The 19,371-nt window shown below is 37.1% G+C and overlaps 1 protein-coding gene and 1 gene segment (V, D, J or C); both read right to left on the reverse strand.

Annotated features, from left to right (window-relative positions):
* Positions 1–12,108: 12,108 nt before the first annotated feature.
* The window catches only part of LOC146552239 (immunoglobulin lambda-1 light chain-like), a 164,057-nt gene continuing 156,794 nt past the window's right edge, over positions 12,109–19,371 (reverse strand). The window contains exons 3-4 of the mRNA XM_085257417.1: positions 13,282–13,317; positions 12,109–12,658 (exon numbers count right to left, since the gene is read on the reverse strand). Of these exons, the coding sequence (XP_085113543.1) occupies positions 12,342–12,658; positions 13,282–13,317 (353 nt within the window). The 3' untranslated portion in view covers positions 12,109–12,341. The remainder of the gene's footprint in view (positions 12,659–13,281; positions 13,318–19,371) is intronic.
* LOC146552240 (Ig kappa chain C region, B allele-like) lies at positions 17,301–19,060 on the reverse strand. The segment is given in 2 exon segments: positions 17,301–17,833; positions 19,005–19,060. A coding segment is annotated over 1 exon segment (312 nt).

Consider the following 19,371-nt stretch of genomic DNA (forward strand, 5'->3'; position numbering starts at 1 on the left):
CTGAAGGCTGCAGGTGCAGATTGTTAATGAAGAGACTGATGAGAATAATTGGTCCACTAAAGACAACCAGAGTCATCAAGCAGAAACACAATGAATGAAAGAAATTAAATCAAGTCATGGATTTTAGATGCAGCATTTACTTGAATTTAAATATTTATGTAACTTATGTAAGTTTTTGTTCATGAATAAATTTAACAAACCAGGTAAAAAAATGTTTTCCAAATATGCAACTATTTTTCTAAAGTTGCAAAACCTGCACTTTATACAAAGGAATTGAAGGGAAATGAAAAGTGACCTCACAGTTCTACTTATGAGCCTTATTAATGTTCATCAATTTTCTTTTGTGAGCTGAATAAAAACCTTATTGTCTGCAAAGATGTTTTAATTAACATGAATGTAACACAGTGTTAAAGTGAACGCAGTGAACTGTTGATTTATTTTGGTGTTAAGTTTTGCCAGACATCATCTATTAATATAGATTTATAAAAGTTCTGATACTTGAGACTAAATGTCTTGTTGCTGCAGTTATATTCTTGATAGATTTGTGTACATATAACCACTGATGAGTTTGGTTCCTCCACAAAAAGTCCACCACAGTGATTCAAAGTCATTAAGTGGCTGAACAAACACCTGCTGGACTCTGAACAAGCATCTAACCACTTTTTTCGAATAAAGCTAACATTTTACAACCTCTGTGTTGAAAAAAAAAGAGGTTACTACCCAATCATTTTTATTTCTTTTCAAAATGTTTCTATACTAATTCTTAATATTTATTTAATATTTCTTTATGTTATAAAAATGACTTTGAATCCTGATAAAAATGCAAAATCATGGGTTAAAAATGAAAACAAGAGAACTACGAATGTATTAATATTTGTTGACAGAAAAACAGAAACTGTATGTGTGCCAACCAAAGTGCCATTTTAATTCAGATGAAAAAAAAAAGGGATTTATTCATTCATTGTTCATTCAGGATCTTAAAAATGTGATAATAATAATGAAATAATACAAATGATGTAATAATAAGAATGATGTAATAATAATTAATGTAAATCTAAATAATATTGTCCTTCAGAGAAATCGTTTTGTAGTCCTGAAGATGGAGAAGTTTACTCCTGCAGAGCGACTGGGACTGTCTGTGGTCATGATGGTTGAACCTCCAACCACTTTCCCAGCTTAGCCTCAGAGTGCTGCTGCTACTGTAGCAGCCGCTCTTCTCCTCTGTACTCGTCAGGACTTGCATTGTCACATCTGGGGATCCCAGGCCCTGCTGGAGAGGAGAGCCTAGTCTGGATGCTGACCTGCTGCCTGTAATTATTAGCCTTTTTCAGGCTCTTCTCCACAGGACGCCTGTCTTTTTCAGGGACAATCTTCATCCACAAATTCATAAAGTCCTTGTGAAGGGTCAGTTTCTTGATGATTGTTCGCCCATGGTACCTGTGGAAGATTACAGTTGTCATTAATTTTCATTAATTGTGTAAACTCACAGAAAATAAATTTGATGCACTTCAAACCCATTTAAACCCATTTAAAAGTACCCACCTGGCTTCAGGTGCAGCATCCCCTGCCATTCTAGAGGCAGCAATTAGAAACCTTTCAGTGAAGCTTCCTGCTTTCAGGATGACGGCTGCTCCAAGTTTGTCAGTTGTGCAGGTGTTGAGCCGTGCTATTCCTCACTGCGACACAGCGATGGCTGAGCAAGGACAATATTAGACACACAACTCAGTGAACATGATCTCTCTTTCATGTCTTCTAATAAAATCACTACAGCTTCTTCTCTCCTCTTACGTCAGTCCTGTGTTAAACAGAGCGCTCAGAATCCGTCCATGGCTGCAATTTTCCACCATGGCATCAAGCGCCAGATTGACCTCCTGATGAAGAAAGTTGTTGTTGGTCTGTGCAAGCTTCAGCAATAGAGCTCGGCCTGTTGCTTCAACTTCTGGGTCCATTGTTTTCTGGAGCTGAATGTAGAGCTCATCGATGGCATGTATGGCTTCACAGGCTATTGCTGAGCGTTGGTTTTTCACCTAAAATGTGAGTGAAAATCATCAGTTGAGGCTGTAGTATGCACTTGAAGGGAAACTAGCTGCATGAAACACATATAAGAAACATAAAGTGTGCAATACCTCCTCAATGAGGACCAGACACACTTCATGCAGTTTAGTCTTCAGGATGTCCGAGTGGTGCTTTGCCAGAGACTGAATAGTTTGCAACCCCTGTCTTTTCTTAATCCTGTATTTACACAACACAACATTGAACACGACTTCAGGAACACCACAAATAACACAGCCACATTATGCAGCACTGTTTCTGTGCAGTATTTAATGTCTCCTTACTACGTTTCTTACCAGTCGTCTGAAGACAGCAGACTAAAGCTGTGGGACAGGCTCTCTACAGGTGTAGCTAGAGGCGGGAGTTTGACCCTGCCCTCTCTTGGATTATTCTGACTGCACTGACTGTCTGCTTTCTTGTCTGATAATCAACAAGGTTAGTAAAAAGAAACGGTACTTTCTTCTAATTCGAAGCATTGTACATGATGCAGTGATTAATTGTTCATTAAAATCTTTTTAAATAATCTCTTAATTTAAAGTTTGATTATTCAGCATCTTCTACAGTTACTGAGGAAAACCACTTACTGTCTATAGGGACGACTTTTGCACGGCGCAGCAACGTCCCAAGCCGAGGTCCTCGTTTTTGCGGTATGGGAACTGTTGGAGGTTTTGGAGTCAAAGGCTTTACTGCAGTAAATGTTTTGGTTGGTACTGTGTGTCCAGGTGAGGTTACAATCCCATCCTGGAAATGCTGCAGTTTTTCCAAAATAGGCCCAAATTTGTCTTTAACTGTCAAGACTCTTATTTCACGAATGACCTTCGTGTCTGTTTAGACAAAAAAATAACTAAATAACTACAAATTGACATCTTACTAAAAAAAACAACAACAATAAACATTTTTCTTCCTGATTTTTGTTTTTCTTCAAAAAAGCATATAAAATGAATGGACAGCAAGAATATGTGTAATTTAGCATTAAAATAGATAATCTACAGTCTCAAATTTTAAAATCTAAACTAACTGATTAACAGCAGGTGTAACCACTAAAGAAAAGCATCACCTTTGAACCGAATTTCTTATATACTGAAAATGAAATCTCTTCTCAGGAACCTTTTCTCGATTCAGTAGAAGTAGATCTGGTTCTCAGTCTTTAACCATCAGTGGGTTTCAGTCTGAAGATGTTGGAGATTGTTACTATTTGGGCTGTCGTTGTAGTCGGATGTTTAAACAGTGATTTATAGCAGTACAGGAACCTCCTTCAGTCTGATTAAAGGCTGCAGGTGCAGCGTGCTGGACTGTGATGAGAATAACTGATCCACTAACACAAGACTCATCAACCACAAACACACTGAATAAAAATAAAACTAAAGAAGTATACAACTGTGTTTATAGTGATTCAACCTTTATATTTATCATTAAATATGAGTAAAAGTTCATGACCACGTTTTTTAAGTGTAATGTTTACATATTTGTTGGGGACTTGTAGTAAACTACAAGCACAATCAATCATCCATGAACTCAAAGCTGTTCTGTGGTTACTGACACTTTAATTTTTTTTAGTAGAAATCCATAAATCATTATTTGAAAAAAGTCATTTTCAAAATAAAAACAATAAAGAAATAAATCCACAAACACTTTGTTTGACAATTAAGGCTTGAAAATAACCTGAAATATCTTAATTGGAAAATACTAAAAAGATATGAATTAACATTTAAGAGAAATTTAAAAATATCCACATTTCTACATAAAATTAGATATTTGTAAAACTGAATGAGTTTCTAGGGAAGTTATCTGGCAGACTGTGAGATCAACTTTGTTTCATAAATAATGAAAATGATCAACAATGATCACTGGACTTGATCAAATATCTTTTCAAAATTTTATAAAATATTTTGCAAATGTCCAAAAAGTTGATTCTCTTGATCTGGACGTAGTGTTTTGTGGGAGAAATGTTTCGTCACTCATCCAAGTGCAAATGGTCGTAGTTGGGAAAAGAAAACATTTCTCCCCCAGTCAGACTGCAGAGACAACTGAGCTGTTACAGCAGGAACTGACTGCAGCTGCTGAAGAGGAAGAAAAACAGTTCAGTGAAGACAAAGCTGACACAAAGTCATGTTCTGCACACATTTTCTGAAAAGAAAAACAAAAGTTGGCTGTAGGAACGGCATTGGTCAGCTGGTGAGTTGTGCCAAGTTTCCTCCACGCATGATGTCTGGGATTCAGGTTAAAGCGTTCTTTATTTCATCAGACCAGAGAATTTAGTTTCTCATGGTCTGAGATTCCTTCAGGTGCATTTTTCTGGGGAATCACTATCATTGTGTTATTGGCCAGCTTCACGTCTAAGGCCCTTCTACCCTGATGTCTGAAAGACTCATGGTGGTTTCAGTTCTTCAATATTTGGGAGAATGGAGGCCACTGTGCTCTTTGAGACGTTCAATGCTGCAGAAATTTTTCTGTACCCTTCCTCACAAAGAGACTGTAACATACAAAATGTGGAAAAAAGGTTTTGACCTCCTAGGTGAAGAACTGAACACAAAAGAAAGGTGTTCACAGTAAGTCAGTGCAAAGACAGTAAACAGAAGTGTGAACAAGGACAAAAAACCCACAATGAAAACATGACAAAACATACAAAGTATAAAATAACCACAAAAAGCCCACATTTATACAAAAATTGCAAAATGGCATAAAACTATATAAGGAAATGCAAATAACCAAACAAGCCAAATTATACAAACACACTATAAAGAAATACATCAAATGCAAAAGGCACAAAATAAGACACAGTCATACAAAACATGTTCAAACAGAAATTATTTTTTAAAATTAAAATTGATCAGAAGGAAAAAAAATGTGCCCTGCATGGATGTGCAGTCTGCTTTTTGGATCCATGTATAAGAGTCAATTTCATGTGTGTTCTCTTATTTTGACATAAGAGGGCACTATTTGTACAGCAGCAATGTACAATATCCACCCAGACTTCATAGGTGCAGGTGTGTGCTCACTGACCCATGCATTAATTTGAATATCTGTCGTGCACCCTGAATGCAAAATAGTTTTCTATAGTTTCAGTATCATATAGAAATGTTTGTCCTTGTGTAAAATGACAATTTTTAATATTTTGCTGGGTGGACAGCTGTCTATACGTGTATAAGCCCGTCTCTCTGAGCTGCACAGCCAGCACAGAAATCTGTAATTACCTCAACTCAGTACTGACAAAATAAGTTAGTGTCTGTTTATTAGATCTTTGTTGTTTCAGCAGAATCAGATCCATACTTGAATTAACACTAACAATCAGTGGAGTTTAGGCTGAAGATCTAGATTACTACTGTGTTGAAACCGATGTGTGAGAACAAGCACATTGGTACAGTTAAAACTAATATCAAATTAAACTGGTTAGGGATTGATGTGCTGCAGCGATGATCTCTTGGAGGAGATTAGAGACAGCACTCCAGAATACTGATTTTTTGGGGGGATTAGATTAACCAGGGGTCCCCAATCCCAGTCCACGAGGGCTGGTGTCCCTGCAGGTTTTAGATCTCACCCTGGGTCAACACACCTGAATCACATGATTAGTTCATTACCAGGCCTCTGGAGAACTTCAAGACATGTTGAGGAGGGAATTTATCCATTTAAGCTATGATAGATCAAGGACATATCTTAAACCTGCAGGGACACTGGCCCTCGTGGACTGGGATTGGGGACCCCGCCATAGACAGAGACCTGACTTTAAAATTAAACATGCAGTAACATATACAACCTGCTAGATTAGTAGTTAGTATGTTAAAGAAAAACACGTTTTACCTCACAGTCTGAGGATTTGGTCTTTTTGAGCTTCAATAATTATTATCAGATGAGTTTACAATCAAACAGCTCTGTGAGGTTTAAGCAAAATGCCAACATCATCATGTTAATGCAATAATAATGCAGTTATTTTCAGGAATTCAAAAAGCATCTGAAACTGAAGAGTGTGTTATAAAAAAATATAAAATATTAAAATATGTTACTCATTCTTTCTCAGTAAAATTTGGGGTCATCAAAGTAACGGCAATACAGTCTGAGAAAAAAATAGCTGCGTGGAGGAAATTAGAGGACAAGTCAAGTTTTTTATTTATTTATTTTTTTCAGAGAAGATACAGTTCATCTGTACATGGTTCAAAATATCAAATACCTGAGTTATGGCTTTTACTATGGAGCATAAACCCCCTTTCTCAGGGCTTTAGAGAGCTGTACAGGACTAAACTATTTAGAGAATTGAGTAATGTTAGACCAGCTTGTTATTCATTCCTTTAAACCACTATTCATATATTTCTTTTTTTTTCAAAATAAAGTTCAGTTTGTCAGAATAATCAAAATCAATCAGTGTCTTTAGTGTCAGATGTATGACAGTAGGGGAACCATGCAGCTGTTAATGAGCAAATATAATGAAAAGTTGAACGATCCTCTCCTCACATGACCTCTGTGTTTTCTGTTTCATTGGGAGAGGTGGGTGGTTTCCTCCTACAGTGTGTTTTGCACACTTTCATGCATCACTGCTCCTCACAGTTTAAGTTCTGCTGTCACACATGCTCTCATGCACTTCCACTGAAAACTGAGTCAGGATGGTGTTTCCAATGTTGGTTCTTTTGTTAGGCTTTCTGAGTCAGGGTGAGAGATTAAAAAAAAAACTAATAATAATATTTCAGGAGAATGTTGTTTGGTGAAATTTACTCAGCTTGTTTTATGAGTACATTCATTCTGAAGTTTTTGGTGAATAAAAATACATTTTAAAATGTTTTTCCTTTCATTTCAGAGTCATTTGCCAATAATTTTCTGACTCAGACTGATGAAGTCAAGTCTGTCAGTCTTGGTGGGACTGTGACCATCAGCGCCAAAGGAAGTTCAAATATTGGTGCTGATCTCAGTTGGTACCTTCAGAAACCTGGAGAGACACCCAAACTACTTATATACAGAGAATCAACTCTCTTCTCAGGAACTCCGTCTCGATTCAGTGGCAGCAGATCTGGTTCTCAGTACACTTTAACCATCAGTAGGTTTCAGGCTGAAGATGCTGGAGATTATTACTGTCTGGGCTACCATGGTGGTGGAGTGTTCACACAGTGATTTAGAGCTGTACAAAAACCTCCTTCAGTCTGGCTGAAGGCTGCAGGTGCAGAGTGACAGACTGCAATAACTGATCAACTCGACACCACAAAAGCAAAAACACAAAGAATCTAAACAAAACTGAAGAAATACACAGCTTTGTTTATTAAAAGAAATACTTAAATATATCTCAATGAACAAAACATCATGTGCAGGTCTGTTAGGTGCCCTGATAGAAACTAATATGTATAAAGAAATATTTCTGTATTTTTATATTTACATACATAAATGTATAAATGTAAATGTATAAATATCTAAGAGAAATATGGAGGTTTGATCAAGTATTTCTATGCAAAGTAATGGAAAAACAATAACACAAAAGTGATTTTTCACAAGCTGCGATGTTATTTTGTGATATAGACTTGTTTTCTCTTTCTCACAGCATGGTTTTAAAGCACAATATAATATAAATAGCTGATGAATTCTGCATTTAGATTAATAGAGTCAAACGTCTGCAGAAATATCGCAACAGAGGAGACATGTAGCTTCATCAAAGTATAAAAAGCTTCACAGGCATGAAATATTGTTAATATATAATAATATAACTTAAATTTGTTGATGATTTTTAGTCATTTTCATAATTTTATTTGGACTATTACCAATTGAAAGACAAAAGATTGTCAAATGAAATAAAGCTATATCAGCAAAAAGAAAAAAGAAAAACACAGAAACTAAAATGTTTCTAAAACATGAATTATGAGATTTTGGCAATATACTTTGGACAGCAATAGAGGTGTAATGTGTACCAATAGTGTGAAGTAAGCTTACTAACCAAAGTGCTGTTTTGATCCAGATATTAAAAATGCTGAATTATTTTTCTGTATATTTTACTCTATTCCATAAGACGTCAGTGGTATCATTCAAGTTTTATGTATAATAGTATTAATCCAAACAATTTTTCTTCTGACTTTGCGTCCCTTCTTGCCTTCAGTGTTTTGAGAGCAGAGAAATCATTTCCATAGACAGGAGGCTTTGCATCATCAGCTGATCCTCCAGAGAACTGAGAAGGTTTATAGTCCTGTGACTTCAACACTGCAGGACTCACATCTGTCAGTCAACACAGCAGAAAGCACAACCACCATGACTCTCATCACCATCCTCATCTGGACGCTGACCTGCTGCTGTTTTACAGGTTCATTCACTCAGCAACATTTCAAACATGATGTGCTGCTTTTTCTCTCATTGATTTCTGCTGATAAATGAATGATTTGTTTTTGTCTGCAGGATGCAGCGGTCAGGTGACTGTGACTCAACCTCCAGTACTGACATCTACTCCTGGAAACACTGTCACTCTGACCTGTAGGACCAGCCAAGCTGTTGGTGGCTGTAGTTACGGCCAGTGTATGTTCTGGTATCAACAGAAATCTGGGCAAATTACAAAGCTCCTAATTCGACATGTAAGCATAAGACATTCAGGAACACCAACTCGATTTAGTGGCAGTGGAAGCAGCTCTGACTTCTCTATGACCATCAGTGGAGTTCAGGCTGAAGATGCAGCAGTTTATTATTGTAAGAGTCGACATTACATAAACAGTGCTTGGGTGTTCACACAGTGATTTGTAGTCGTACAAAAACCTCCCTCAGTCAGACTGCAGAGACACTGAGCTGTTACAGCAGGAACTGACTGCAGCTGCTGAAGAGGAAGAAACTCTGAAAAAGACCAGTGAACACAGAGCTGACAGTAACCTCACCAAGCACTAAATCTCACACAGATAGATTTGTTTGGGGGTGTTTTTAGAAAAAGGAATAAAAAAAATCCACAAAGTTACTTTGTCATTGCATTTCCAACTGTATTTATATGAAGAGTTGTCAAATTATACAAACAGATCAGATGTTTCTTTATATTTATATTCCCATTAAGCTTCTTGATGATTATAAAACAAAATGATCCGAGTTTTTAAATACGAAGAGTCCTGGTGGTTCCAAGTTTAGTTGTTTTACCTATGATGGAGTAAATTCTTCTCATTGGGACTTTCAATATTGTGTGAAATTTCAAGCACCCCTAGAACAAGAACGTCTTCGATGTCAAAATTCTACACAAAACACTCCATTATAACAAAATGACAAAATGTATACTTGCAATTCTTACTAATTTATTATAAAAAAAGAAACGGCCTTTACCATGACACTCAAAATTTAGGTCAGGTGCATCACGTTTCAAAAGATAATCTGGTAGATGTTTCTACAACTTGGAGTGTGTGGAGGCAGATTTCTTTTCTCATGTATTAATCACATATTTAATCATATCACATTAGTTATAGTAATATCACTTTCTGACTTTACTGTAGTAAGAACACTCCTGTCACCAGTTTGCATGCATGTGGAATGTTAACACAGTGAGACCATTGTAATGGGAAATGTTAAACAGATAGTGGGACTCCTCCTTATCAGGGATGTAAATCTTTAGGTGACGGCCAAGCAGAAAACCAGGTCATAATTCTCTCTGTGAGGGAGGGGGTATAGCCCCCCCATGAGAGGGGCCAACATGAGTTTGTGGAATATTCTTTTCTGTGTCTCTGTATGTAAGATGTAAGGGCGGTGGCTACAATTCAGAGATGATCCTAGTGTTTCACTGGGATGCTCTCTCCAAATTGCAATGTGTTTATTAAACCCACTTCACATCAAGCTCACTGGGTGTGTTGCAGGTTGTTGTTAAATTTTCCATAACAAGTGTATCTGTGGTAAATTTAGTTGATTGGACATGATTTGGGTGTTGCAGCATAGGCTGCGAATTCTTGTTATATATTTTTTTCAGTTTTAAACAAAAGCTTTTTTTCCTCCACATTGTCATTAAATACATAGAAGGAGCAATCAGGGAATGGACCACAGGAGGGAAACACAGCTGGGGCAAATTAGACCTGACGAGACAAGGAAACGTAAACTGAACACACTAAGATAACAACAGACCTTCAAAGTAAAACAGGAAACACATGACAGTCACGCAAAAACAAAACACTGACAACACCGAAACGTAACACATCATAGCTAAAACAACTAAATTTGGAACCACCAGGACTCTTCGTACAGCAGGCTTCCTGACCAAGAACCTGATAGAGCTTTGTCAGAGGCTATGGAGAGAGAACCACCTTCTACGGCACTCCACCAATCAGGCAAGTACAGCAGAGCGGTCAGATGACTGGTGTGAAGGTTCATCTTCCAACAGGACAATGACCCTAAGAACACAGCCAAGATAACAGGAGTCGCTTCGGAACCACTCTATGAAGCTCCTTGAGTGTCCCAGCCAGAGCCATACTTGAACCTGACTGAATATGTCTGAAGGGATCTGAAAATGGTTGTGCACTGACAGTAGTGATCCAAATTCACTGAAGTTGAGGGGAAGAATTTGAGAAACTTTAAAAAAATACTACATCATTACAGAAAAAAAGTAGTGAGCAAAGGCTGTGAATATTTATACATGTCATATTTGCCTTTTTTATTTCATTTTTTAATGCAATTTAATGCAGCCTTTTCTCTCTTCATCATTATGGGGTATTGCTTAGGATTTTAAGGTGAAAATGACAAAAATATGGAACTGAAGCACTGAATACTTTCCAGATGCACTCTGACTCTCCAAGTTGTTGTTGGCAACAGTATAGTAGTGTTGTACCCTGCACACTGGCTCATGTAGAGAGACGCGACTTCCTGTGTTCATTTTGGATGCCCCTGCAACTACCCTCACAGCATAGCTTTTTAATAAGTTTTATTAAAAGGGATTCACTCAAAGAAAGAGTTAGACCACTGTTTCAACCAAACCAAAAACAACCACAACCTAAAATATCCTGGGAAAAGAAAACAAGATACTTAACCAAGTTACAGGTTTACTTCTGCTGCCAGCACAGACCAGATACTCAGTAGGTGCTCAACACCCAAAGCTGGCCCACTCGCTGAGTCAGCAGTGCTTCACTGGCTTCTATAGTTCTGGGTAGCTGATTGCTGAATGAATACAGTAATGCACTGGTTCCTCAGGAGAAATGGGTGGCAGCTGAGCTCCTGGAAGAGACTGGGCACACCCACACAACACACAAACTGCTAGAGCTGTAACAAGGAGAAATGGGTAAAAAGCTGGACAGCCTTTCACTCGAGAGTAATAAAGTCCAACCACACGAAGATTTAAAGTACAGCGATATTAAGATAAAACCCATTATTCCAGCATTCTGTCTGAATTTATGTGTGACAAAGAGGAGAAAAAACATTTTTTCACATCAGGACTTTGGACAGTATGTTTTGCCATGTTGCTGCTTATTTTACCATTAGGAAGAAGACAAAAGACAAAACTGTATCAAGGAGAAAAAACACAAAAATAATATGTCAGCTCAATCACATGAACATTCATAATACCTACCCTTTCTACTTTACAAGAACAGATGTGTGTTTGCCTCCTTAAATGTGTTTTGCATGATTTTTATGCCTCATTGCTTCTCAGAGTTTAAGTTCTTCTGTCACTGAGTGTCTGAACTGTTCATTCACTCACACTGAAAAGTACAGCGAAATGATGTTTTCTATAACTCAGATTGTGATGTTGGATTTTCTGACTCAGGGCGTGAGACTTCAAATGTGAAAATTATATTGTTAGAACAATAAAATTGTCATGTTTTAACCTCATATAGCTCTATATTTCTTTTGCCAAAGCCATTCTAGATGATGAAGAATTTTGTTTAAGACTGAGTTTAGTGTTTTCCCATGTGATCAGTCTGAACCTGCTCATTGTGTGCCACCACCTGTTTGTAGAACAACCAAGCTAGTTAACGAAGAGACTTAGCTTCCCTTTAAAAAAACACCTGCAGAAACAGCTGCTCCAGTTGGAGCCTCCTGGAGGCTGGGCTTTTTGTGAGTTTTTTCCAAAGACTGTGGTGCTTCTCCTTGTTAAAAAAACAGGTACGGGTTTGATAAAGCATTTATATTTGATAAAGTATTGTGAAAAGGACCAAAGAAAAGTGATTTTTCTTAAGCTGTGATTTTATTTTGTGATTTAGACTTTTTTTTTACAGCACGGTTTTAAAGAACAACATGGATAATAATAGCTGCTCAAATTAGCATGCACATCAATAGAGAGTCAAATGTTTGCAGAGATATTGCAAGAACAGAAACATGTAGCTTCATCAAACTATAAAACACATCATATGCAGACAGGAAATGTTGCTGAAGCTCTACTCTTAGCAGTGGTCAGGGTCCAGGGTTTGAGTGACGGGGCTCTGTCCACTCAGACTGGCCTCACAGCTCACTGAGCCCGCCTTCCTCCACTGGTCTGCGGAGAGGCTCAGGGTGCTGCTCCAGCTGTAGCGGCCGTCTGTCCCCAAGACCTCCAGGCTGGTTGACACCCCTGAGGATGTGCTGGTGCTCCCCACCTTCCAGCCCAAATTCCAGTTTGAGGGGAATCCCCCGGTTGCCAAACACACCACAGTGGCACTACTCTGTTTGTCTTCGTCTTTGGAGGGAGGGAGGACTGTGAGGGTGGGCCTCACCACACCCGCTGGAGGAGAAAAGGTTGAAGATAATCGAGAAAAGAGATACAAATGTACAAACATCTAAATAAATATATAGTCAGTGATTATTGATCAAATCTTTTTTTTTATCATGTAGTTAATAACTTGAACCTGTGATTATTTTCATATTTGAAACTGACAAAGCTAAAGCACTCATGAGAATACAGTTAAAACTTCACATCTGTTTCTTTCACTTCCTTTAAACTTAATTTCAAATTGATCAGCCATGAATAAAAACTTGATGTAAGTATACTTAGTAAAAAAAATTTAAGTCGACAAAACATAATTCAATATTTGTTTTTACTTTAAATAAGTAAAAATACATTTTAATTTAAAGTGAGCTAAAACTTCACTATCACAGATTTTAATATTTTAACCGGATAATATTTAAAGAAGCAAAAAACAACCAAAAGAACATTAAAAATTGTTTTCTGTAAATTCAGTTCTTTAAAAGACTGAATGAATATTGATTGAAGAAAAGTTTATTATAAAATTATGACACTGAGTTAATAATAATCATTGAATTTGATCAAAGTTCTGTTTAATATATTTTTAAAAAATGCTTAATAAATACTACATTTTATAAAAATGACAAATTTCTGGTACTTACAGCCAACGATGAGTTTGGTTCCTCCGCCAAATGTGTACCACAGTGATACAAACTCATTAAGTGGCCGTACAAAAACCTCCTGCACTCCGAACAAACCTCTAACCACTGAAAATTAACCTTTTTGTCATGTAAAACATCACAGTACAACTGATTACATGTAGAAAATGATTTAACTAAAGTGACTTAAAATAATTTAATGAATTCAAATCATAATTATCATAATTGTATTTTTACTAAGAACTGAAAGACAAAACTTAATTTTCACATAAACCTATAGCTATTTTAAAAACAAACAAACACACACACACACAAAACTGCTTAAAACAGCAAACAGAAAAACACTTTAAAAATCATGAATTCAGAAATTATGACAATATAATTTAAAAAAAGCTATACAGGTATATTGTATTTGTTGAAACCAAAATCAAAAAGTAAACATACAAACCAGAGTGCCATTTTAATCCAGGTGGTAAAAATACGTAAATCTTTCCAATATATTTTCCTCTATTACATAAAATTATTAATGGTATTAATTCAAACAATTTTTCTTCTGATTCTGTGCCCCACATTGCCCTCAGTGTGTTGAGAGCAGAGAAATGATTTCCATAGAGAGGAGGCTTTGCATCATCAGCTGATCTCCAGAGAACTGAGAAGGTTTATAGTCCTGTGACTTCAACACTGCAGGACTCACATCTGTCAGTCAACACAGCAGAAAGCACAACCGCCATGACTCTCATCACCATCCTCATCTGGACGCTGACCTGCTGCTGTTTTACAGGTTCATTCACTCAGCAACATTTCAAACATGATGTGCTGCTTTTTCTCTCATTGATTTCTGCTGATAAATGAATGATTTGTTTTTGTCTGCAGGATGCAGCGGTCAGGTGACTGTGACTCAACCTCCAGTAGTGACATTTACTCCTTCAAACACTGTCACTCTGACCTGTAGGACCAGCCAAGCTGTTTACAGATGGTCTGATGGTGATGAGGGTATGTACTGGTATCAACAGAAGTCTGGACAGACTCCAAAGCTCCTAATAAGATACGCGAAAAAGCTTGAGTCAGGAACACCAACTCGATTTAGTGGCAGTGGAAGCAGCTCTGACTTCTCTATGACCATCAGTGGAGTTCAGGCTGAAGATGCAGCAGTTTACTACTGTAAGAGTCAACATTACATAAACAGTGCTTGGGTGTTCACACAGTGATTTGTAGTCGTACAAAAACCTCCCTCAGTCAGACTGCAGAGACACTGAGCTGTTACAGCAGGAACTGACTGCAGCTGTTGAAGAGGAAGAAACTCTGACACAGACCACTGAACACAGTAACCTCACCAACTCACAGTTTTGTTTCTTTTTTACATTTCCCTAATAATCACATTGCATTAAGACTTTGTTTGTTTTTTTATTTTTTTTTTAAGCTTTATATTCCCAATATCTTCCCATGAAGGCCATGAAGATCATTAAAGCTTGATCGAAGCTTTAACTTGTTGTTGTCAACACTTTTTAGCAGTGATCTCTCTCACACAAAGTTTTCTTCAAAAATCATATTGATCAGAGCAGCAGGCGTGTTCCTTTTCCCAGTGTGAGTTCATGCCCAGCCTCTCTGATCTTTGCATTACCACAGATCTACTTTCAACCAATTCTCTTGGCTTTGCGTCGGAGTGCTGTTGTATCAGTAGTTCTGTCAGTACAAAACCTGAAGTACCAAAAGGACAAGCTGTGGTTATCGCAATAAGCTCATGTTTACTATCGTGGGTGTCAGTCTGTCATATGTAAGGAATCATGATCTCATCATCAGATCATGATGAGATTGGACTTAATAACCTTTCCTGCACTGGACACCAGGTTCCTTCTTTGGTTTTTGGGTTATGTCATGTGGATAAAACATGTGCATGTGACAAAAAGAAAAAAGAAGTTTAATAGATCATAACAAGTTTAGGTAGTATGTTTTGCCAGCACACCAAAGCCATGTTTCTGTTTGGGTTTTTTTCCTAAAACAACTTGATTGATTGTCAGCAGATGAAAACACTGCAATGTCACTTTTTTCATTTAGTGTGACTGCATTTGCAGCCATCACACACACAGGCAGACATTATTTACTTGCTATGCAAAAGGACTGTAAGAAGTTCTGTATATACACCAATCAGGCATATCATTATAACCAATGACAGGGAAAGTGAATTTCCCACACCAGCTTATTAACCAACCACAGACCAAGACAGAGTTTTAATTCATTTCAAAGCCTGATGCTTAAACATGTTCACCCGGGCTGGAAAACCCCCCAAAAACAGTCTTATTTGTTCACATCTATCATCCACCTGGGCCTTACACAGAGTTTCTGTCTGATTTCTCAGACTTTTAATCTGATTTAGTGCTCAGCTCAGATAAAATAATTATTGTGGGTGATTTTAACATCCATGTAGAAGCTAAAAATGACAGCCTCAACAAGACATTTAATCTGTCATTAGACTCAATTGGCTTCTCTCAAAATGTAAAAGAACCCACCCACCACTTTAATCACACTCTAGATCTTGTTTTAACATGTGGCATAGAAACTGAACATTTAACAGTGTTTCCTGAAAACCTTATCTTGTCTAATCCTGTTCTAAGTACAATAATTGATTACACAGCAGTGGAGAGTAGACTTCATCACAGTAGATGTCTTTCTGAAAGTGCTGTAACTAAATTTAAGAATATAATTCACTCACTGTTATCATCTTCAATGCCCTGTACCAACATAGAGCAGAGCAGCTATCTGAACGCTGCTCCAGCAGAGGTACACAGAATGATAGGCAGACGCTCTGACGAAGAACAGAGGTAAACACGCACTAAATATACACACAAGGTAACAAGAAAATGGCAGACAGGAGGGAGACACAGCTGAACCTAATTAGACAAGACAACAGTGAAGCAAAACCCAAAACACTGAACACTGGACGTGCGTGTTTTAAAAGAGGTAAAAGAGAAAATACAAGACAGAAAGCCACAATTCCCAGAATAAAACTTAAAACAAAAACAGAAAACACTGAGTCGCAGTGTAACTTCTGAAGCTCTACTCTGAGCAGTGGTCAGGGTCAAGTGATGTTTCCAGTAACTCAGGTTATAATGTTTGGCTTTCTGAGTCAGGATGAGAGTTGTTTTATTTGTTTGTTTTTAATTCTGTTTGTGCTGTTCATGTTTCTCTGATTTAACCTGATACATTTTCTGTTTTTTTCTCAAGATTCACATCATTTTAGTCCTCATTTCAAAGGAATTTGCCAACAGTTTTCTAACTCTGTTAAGTCAAGCCTGTCAGGCACTGTGACCATCAGCACCACAGGGAGTTGCTGGACTTAGTACCTTTAGAAACCTGGACAGCCTCCCAAACTCAGGAACTCCATCTTGACTCCAAGGCAGTAGATCTGGTTCTCAGTACACTTTATCCATCAGTGATCTTCAGGCAGTAGATGCTGCAGATTATTACTGTGGGTTACCATGGTAGTAAAGTGTTTACACAATGATTCATGGCTGCATAAAAAATTTCTTCACTTTGGCTGAAGGCTGCAGGTGTAGAGTTTTCAACTGCAATCAGAATAACTAGAATAACCACTTAAACACAATACAAGTGTACAAGTGATTTACATATTTGATTATGAGCACACTAACTAAGATACATTCTAAACTCACATTTTGAGCTTTTATTTTCTAGATCTCTTCATGGTTTTAATTTCAAGTGAAACATTTATTTACTGAATCAAACTCAAGTTATTTATTTTTCCGCAAGAGTAAAATTTGGAGATATTGTCATCCTGCTAAAAGATATATTTACATGACCACAAGCTTCTTTCAGCTTTTCCATTAATTTCAAAAGATGAACACATATTTGATTTGTCCCAGATGTTCAGGCCAGATGCAGCCCTGCCGTTTTCATCTCCTCCCAGAGTTGATTTTTCATGTGTTAGGCAAACAGGTTAATTTATAGTACACAACACTGAAATTATAGAACAATTATATTTAAAAATAAGACAGAATGCTTAATAATATGGATCACTGCAAGCTTTATTGGAAAAAGAATGAATCATTAATATGGCAGTTATTAGGCACACTCATCCAGCTGCTACACATGTCACTGTGTAAGTTACTGTTATCAAATAACTTCATCTGCAAACTTTCAAACTCATATTGATCAGAGCAGCAGGGATGTATCTCCTGCTCCCCCACACTAAGCTCCTGTCCTGGACTTCAGCAGCCCCTCTAGCCCTCACACCGGTTCTTGCGGAAGGACTTGGACTGCCAGTAGTCATGATGGTTCACCCTGCAGGAGAACACCTCTGCGTTCATCCAGTTCTCTTGGCTCAGCATCAGGGTGCTGCTGCTGCTGTAGCGACTACTCTTCTCTTCTTCTAAGCTGTTCAGGACCCCCTCTGTCACCTCTGTGCCATCTACTTCCCATCTCACTTCAGCTCCCTGAGGAGAGTAGCCGGTCAGCAGGCAGGCCAGTGTGACTGGGCCTCCAGAGAGCTTCTCAGAGGAGGGTTGAAGCAGAGAGACTGAGGGTCTGACCATGGGGCCAGCTGGAGGAAAGATCACAGACACACAACGATAGATTAACCTCTACTGCAGGACAGATAGCTGACACGAGACAGTTATGATCCATGACAGAGATTAACAGGCCTGTGGATTAACTGTATGATGATATTGTGATATAACAGAGGAGAGAAACTTAGAAATTGGAGGATAAAAGGTTTTAAAAAAGTATAAATAATTAGTGGATGTACCGCTGTATTTGTTTTCATGATGATAAAATTGAAATTTGTACAGGAAACGTTAAAGTTTGTCATCTGTTTGTTTCACTTCCTTTTCATCACATCAGACTAACGAACTGTAAACTCAACCGTTAAAGTGCATCTGTATGAAAACTAATTCATTTAGTCAACAGCATAAAATGTTATATCCAACATGGTGCCAAACATTTCAGTGGAAGTCATCATATCATATTTTCAGTAACAGCTTTACACAGTTATGATACATGACAGAGATTAACAGCACTGTGGATTAACTGTGCGCATGACACTGTGATCAGAGGAGAGGAGGTAATAAATAGGAGAACCTAACACTTTAATTAAATTGTGTTTTCACACTCAATTAAAATCTTTGTAAACGTTACAATAATTTAGAATAAATGTCTTGTTGTTACAGTTATATTCTTGATGGAAAACAAACAGAGCTGGACTTTGTCATCTGTTTGTTTCACTTCCTTTTTACTACATCAGACTAATAAACTATAAACTCAGTGATGAAATCATTAATCTGCAAATAATCAAATGATCTTTAAGACATGAACGATATTATGCTGCTGTTTGTATAAATAAATAAAATCAAAGATTCCTTTTGCTATATTTTCAGTCTCAGATTTTCTGAAAAAAATATTTATTCACAGATAAATACAAAAAAACCTTTACTTAAAGCAGATTAACTCAATACATTTCAATTTTCAGTACTATATAAACACGATATATAAACATGATATACTGTATACTGATATGATAATACTGTATTATATATTTAAACTCTACTGATACCAAGTTTTCAGTATCAGCCACTATGACCAAACCCAATCACATCATGTAAAACACCCAGAATAAAATCTTGTTTAAAAACATTCTGATGACATATTACACTTATAATATAAGTAATATGTAATAGTATAATATTTTGTAGTAATGAGGAGATTTAGATACTTACAGTGAATGATGAGTTTGGTTCCTCCGCCAAAAGTCCACCACAGTGATACAAACTCATTAAGTGGCCGTACAAAAACCTCCCACACTCTGATCAAACATCTAACCCTTGAAAATCTGCTCTTTTTCCCCAGTAAACTTCAAAGTTTACAAGCAAAAGCATTTGCCATCAAATACATGTAACTATATATATATTTTAAAAAAAATTATGATCATTTTCATCATTTTTCCTCTGCTGGTTGATCCAAGAAAGTAAAATATATACTTACCAACAAATGTAGCATTTTAAACCAGATGTTAAAAAAACTGCTCTCATCTTTCCTGAACTATTTGTCTGTATTCTGTTAGAATCATAATTATGTCATAATAAT

This window comes from Mchenga conophoros, linkage group LG19 (genome assembly GCF_057382185.1).
Source record: "Mchenga conophoros isolate Kocher_MC1m ecotype Shallow Benthic linkage group LG19, M_conophoros_male_GT1.1, whole genome shotgun sequence".
In the NCBI taxonomy this organism is placed as follows: Eukaryota; Metazoa; Chordata; class Actinopteri; order Cichliformes; family Cichlidae; genus Mchenga; species Mchenga conophoros.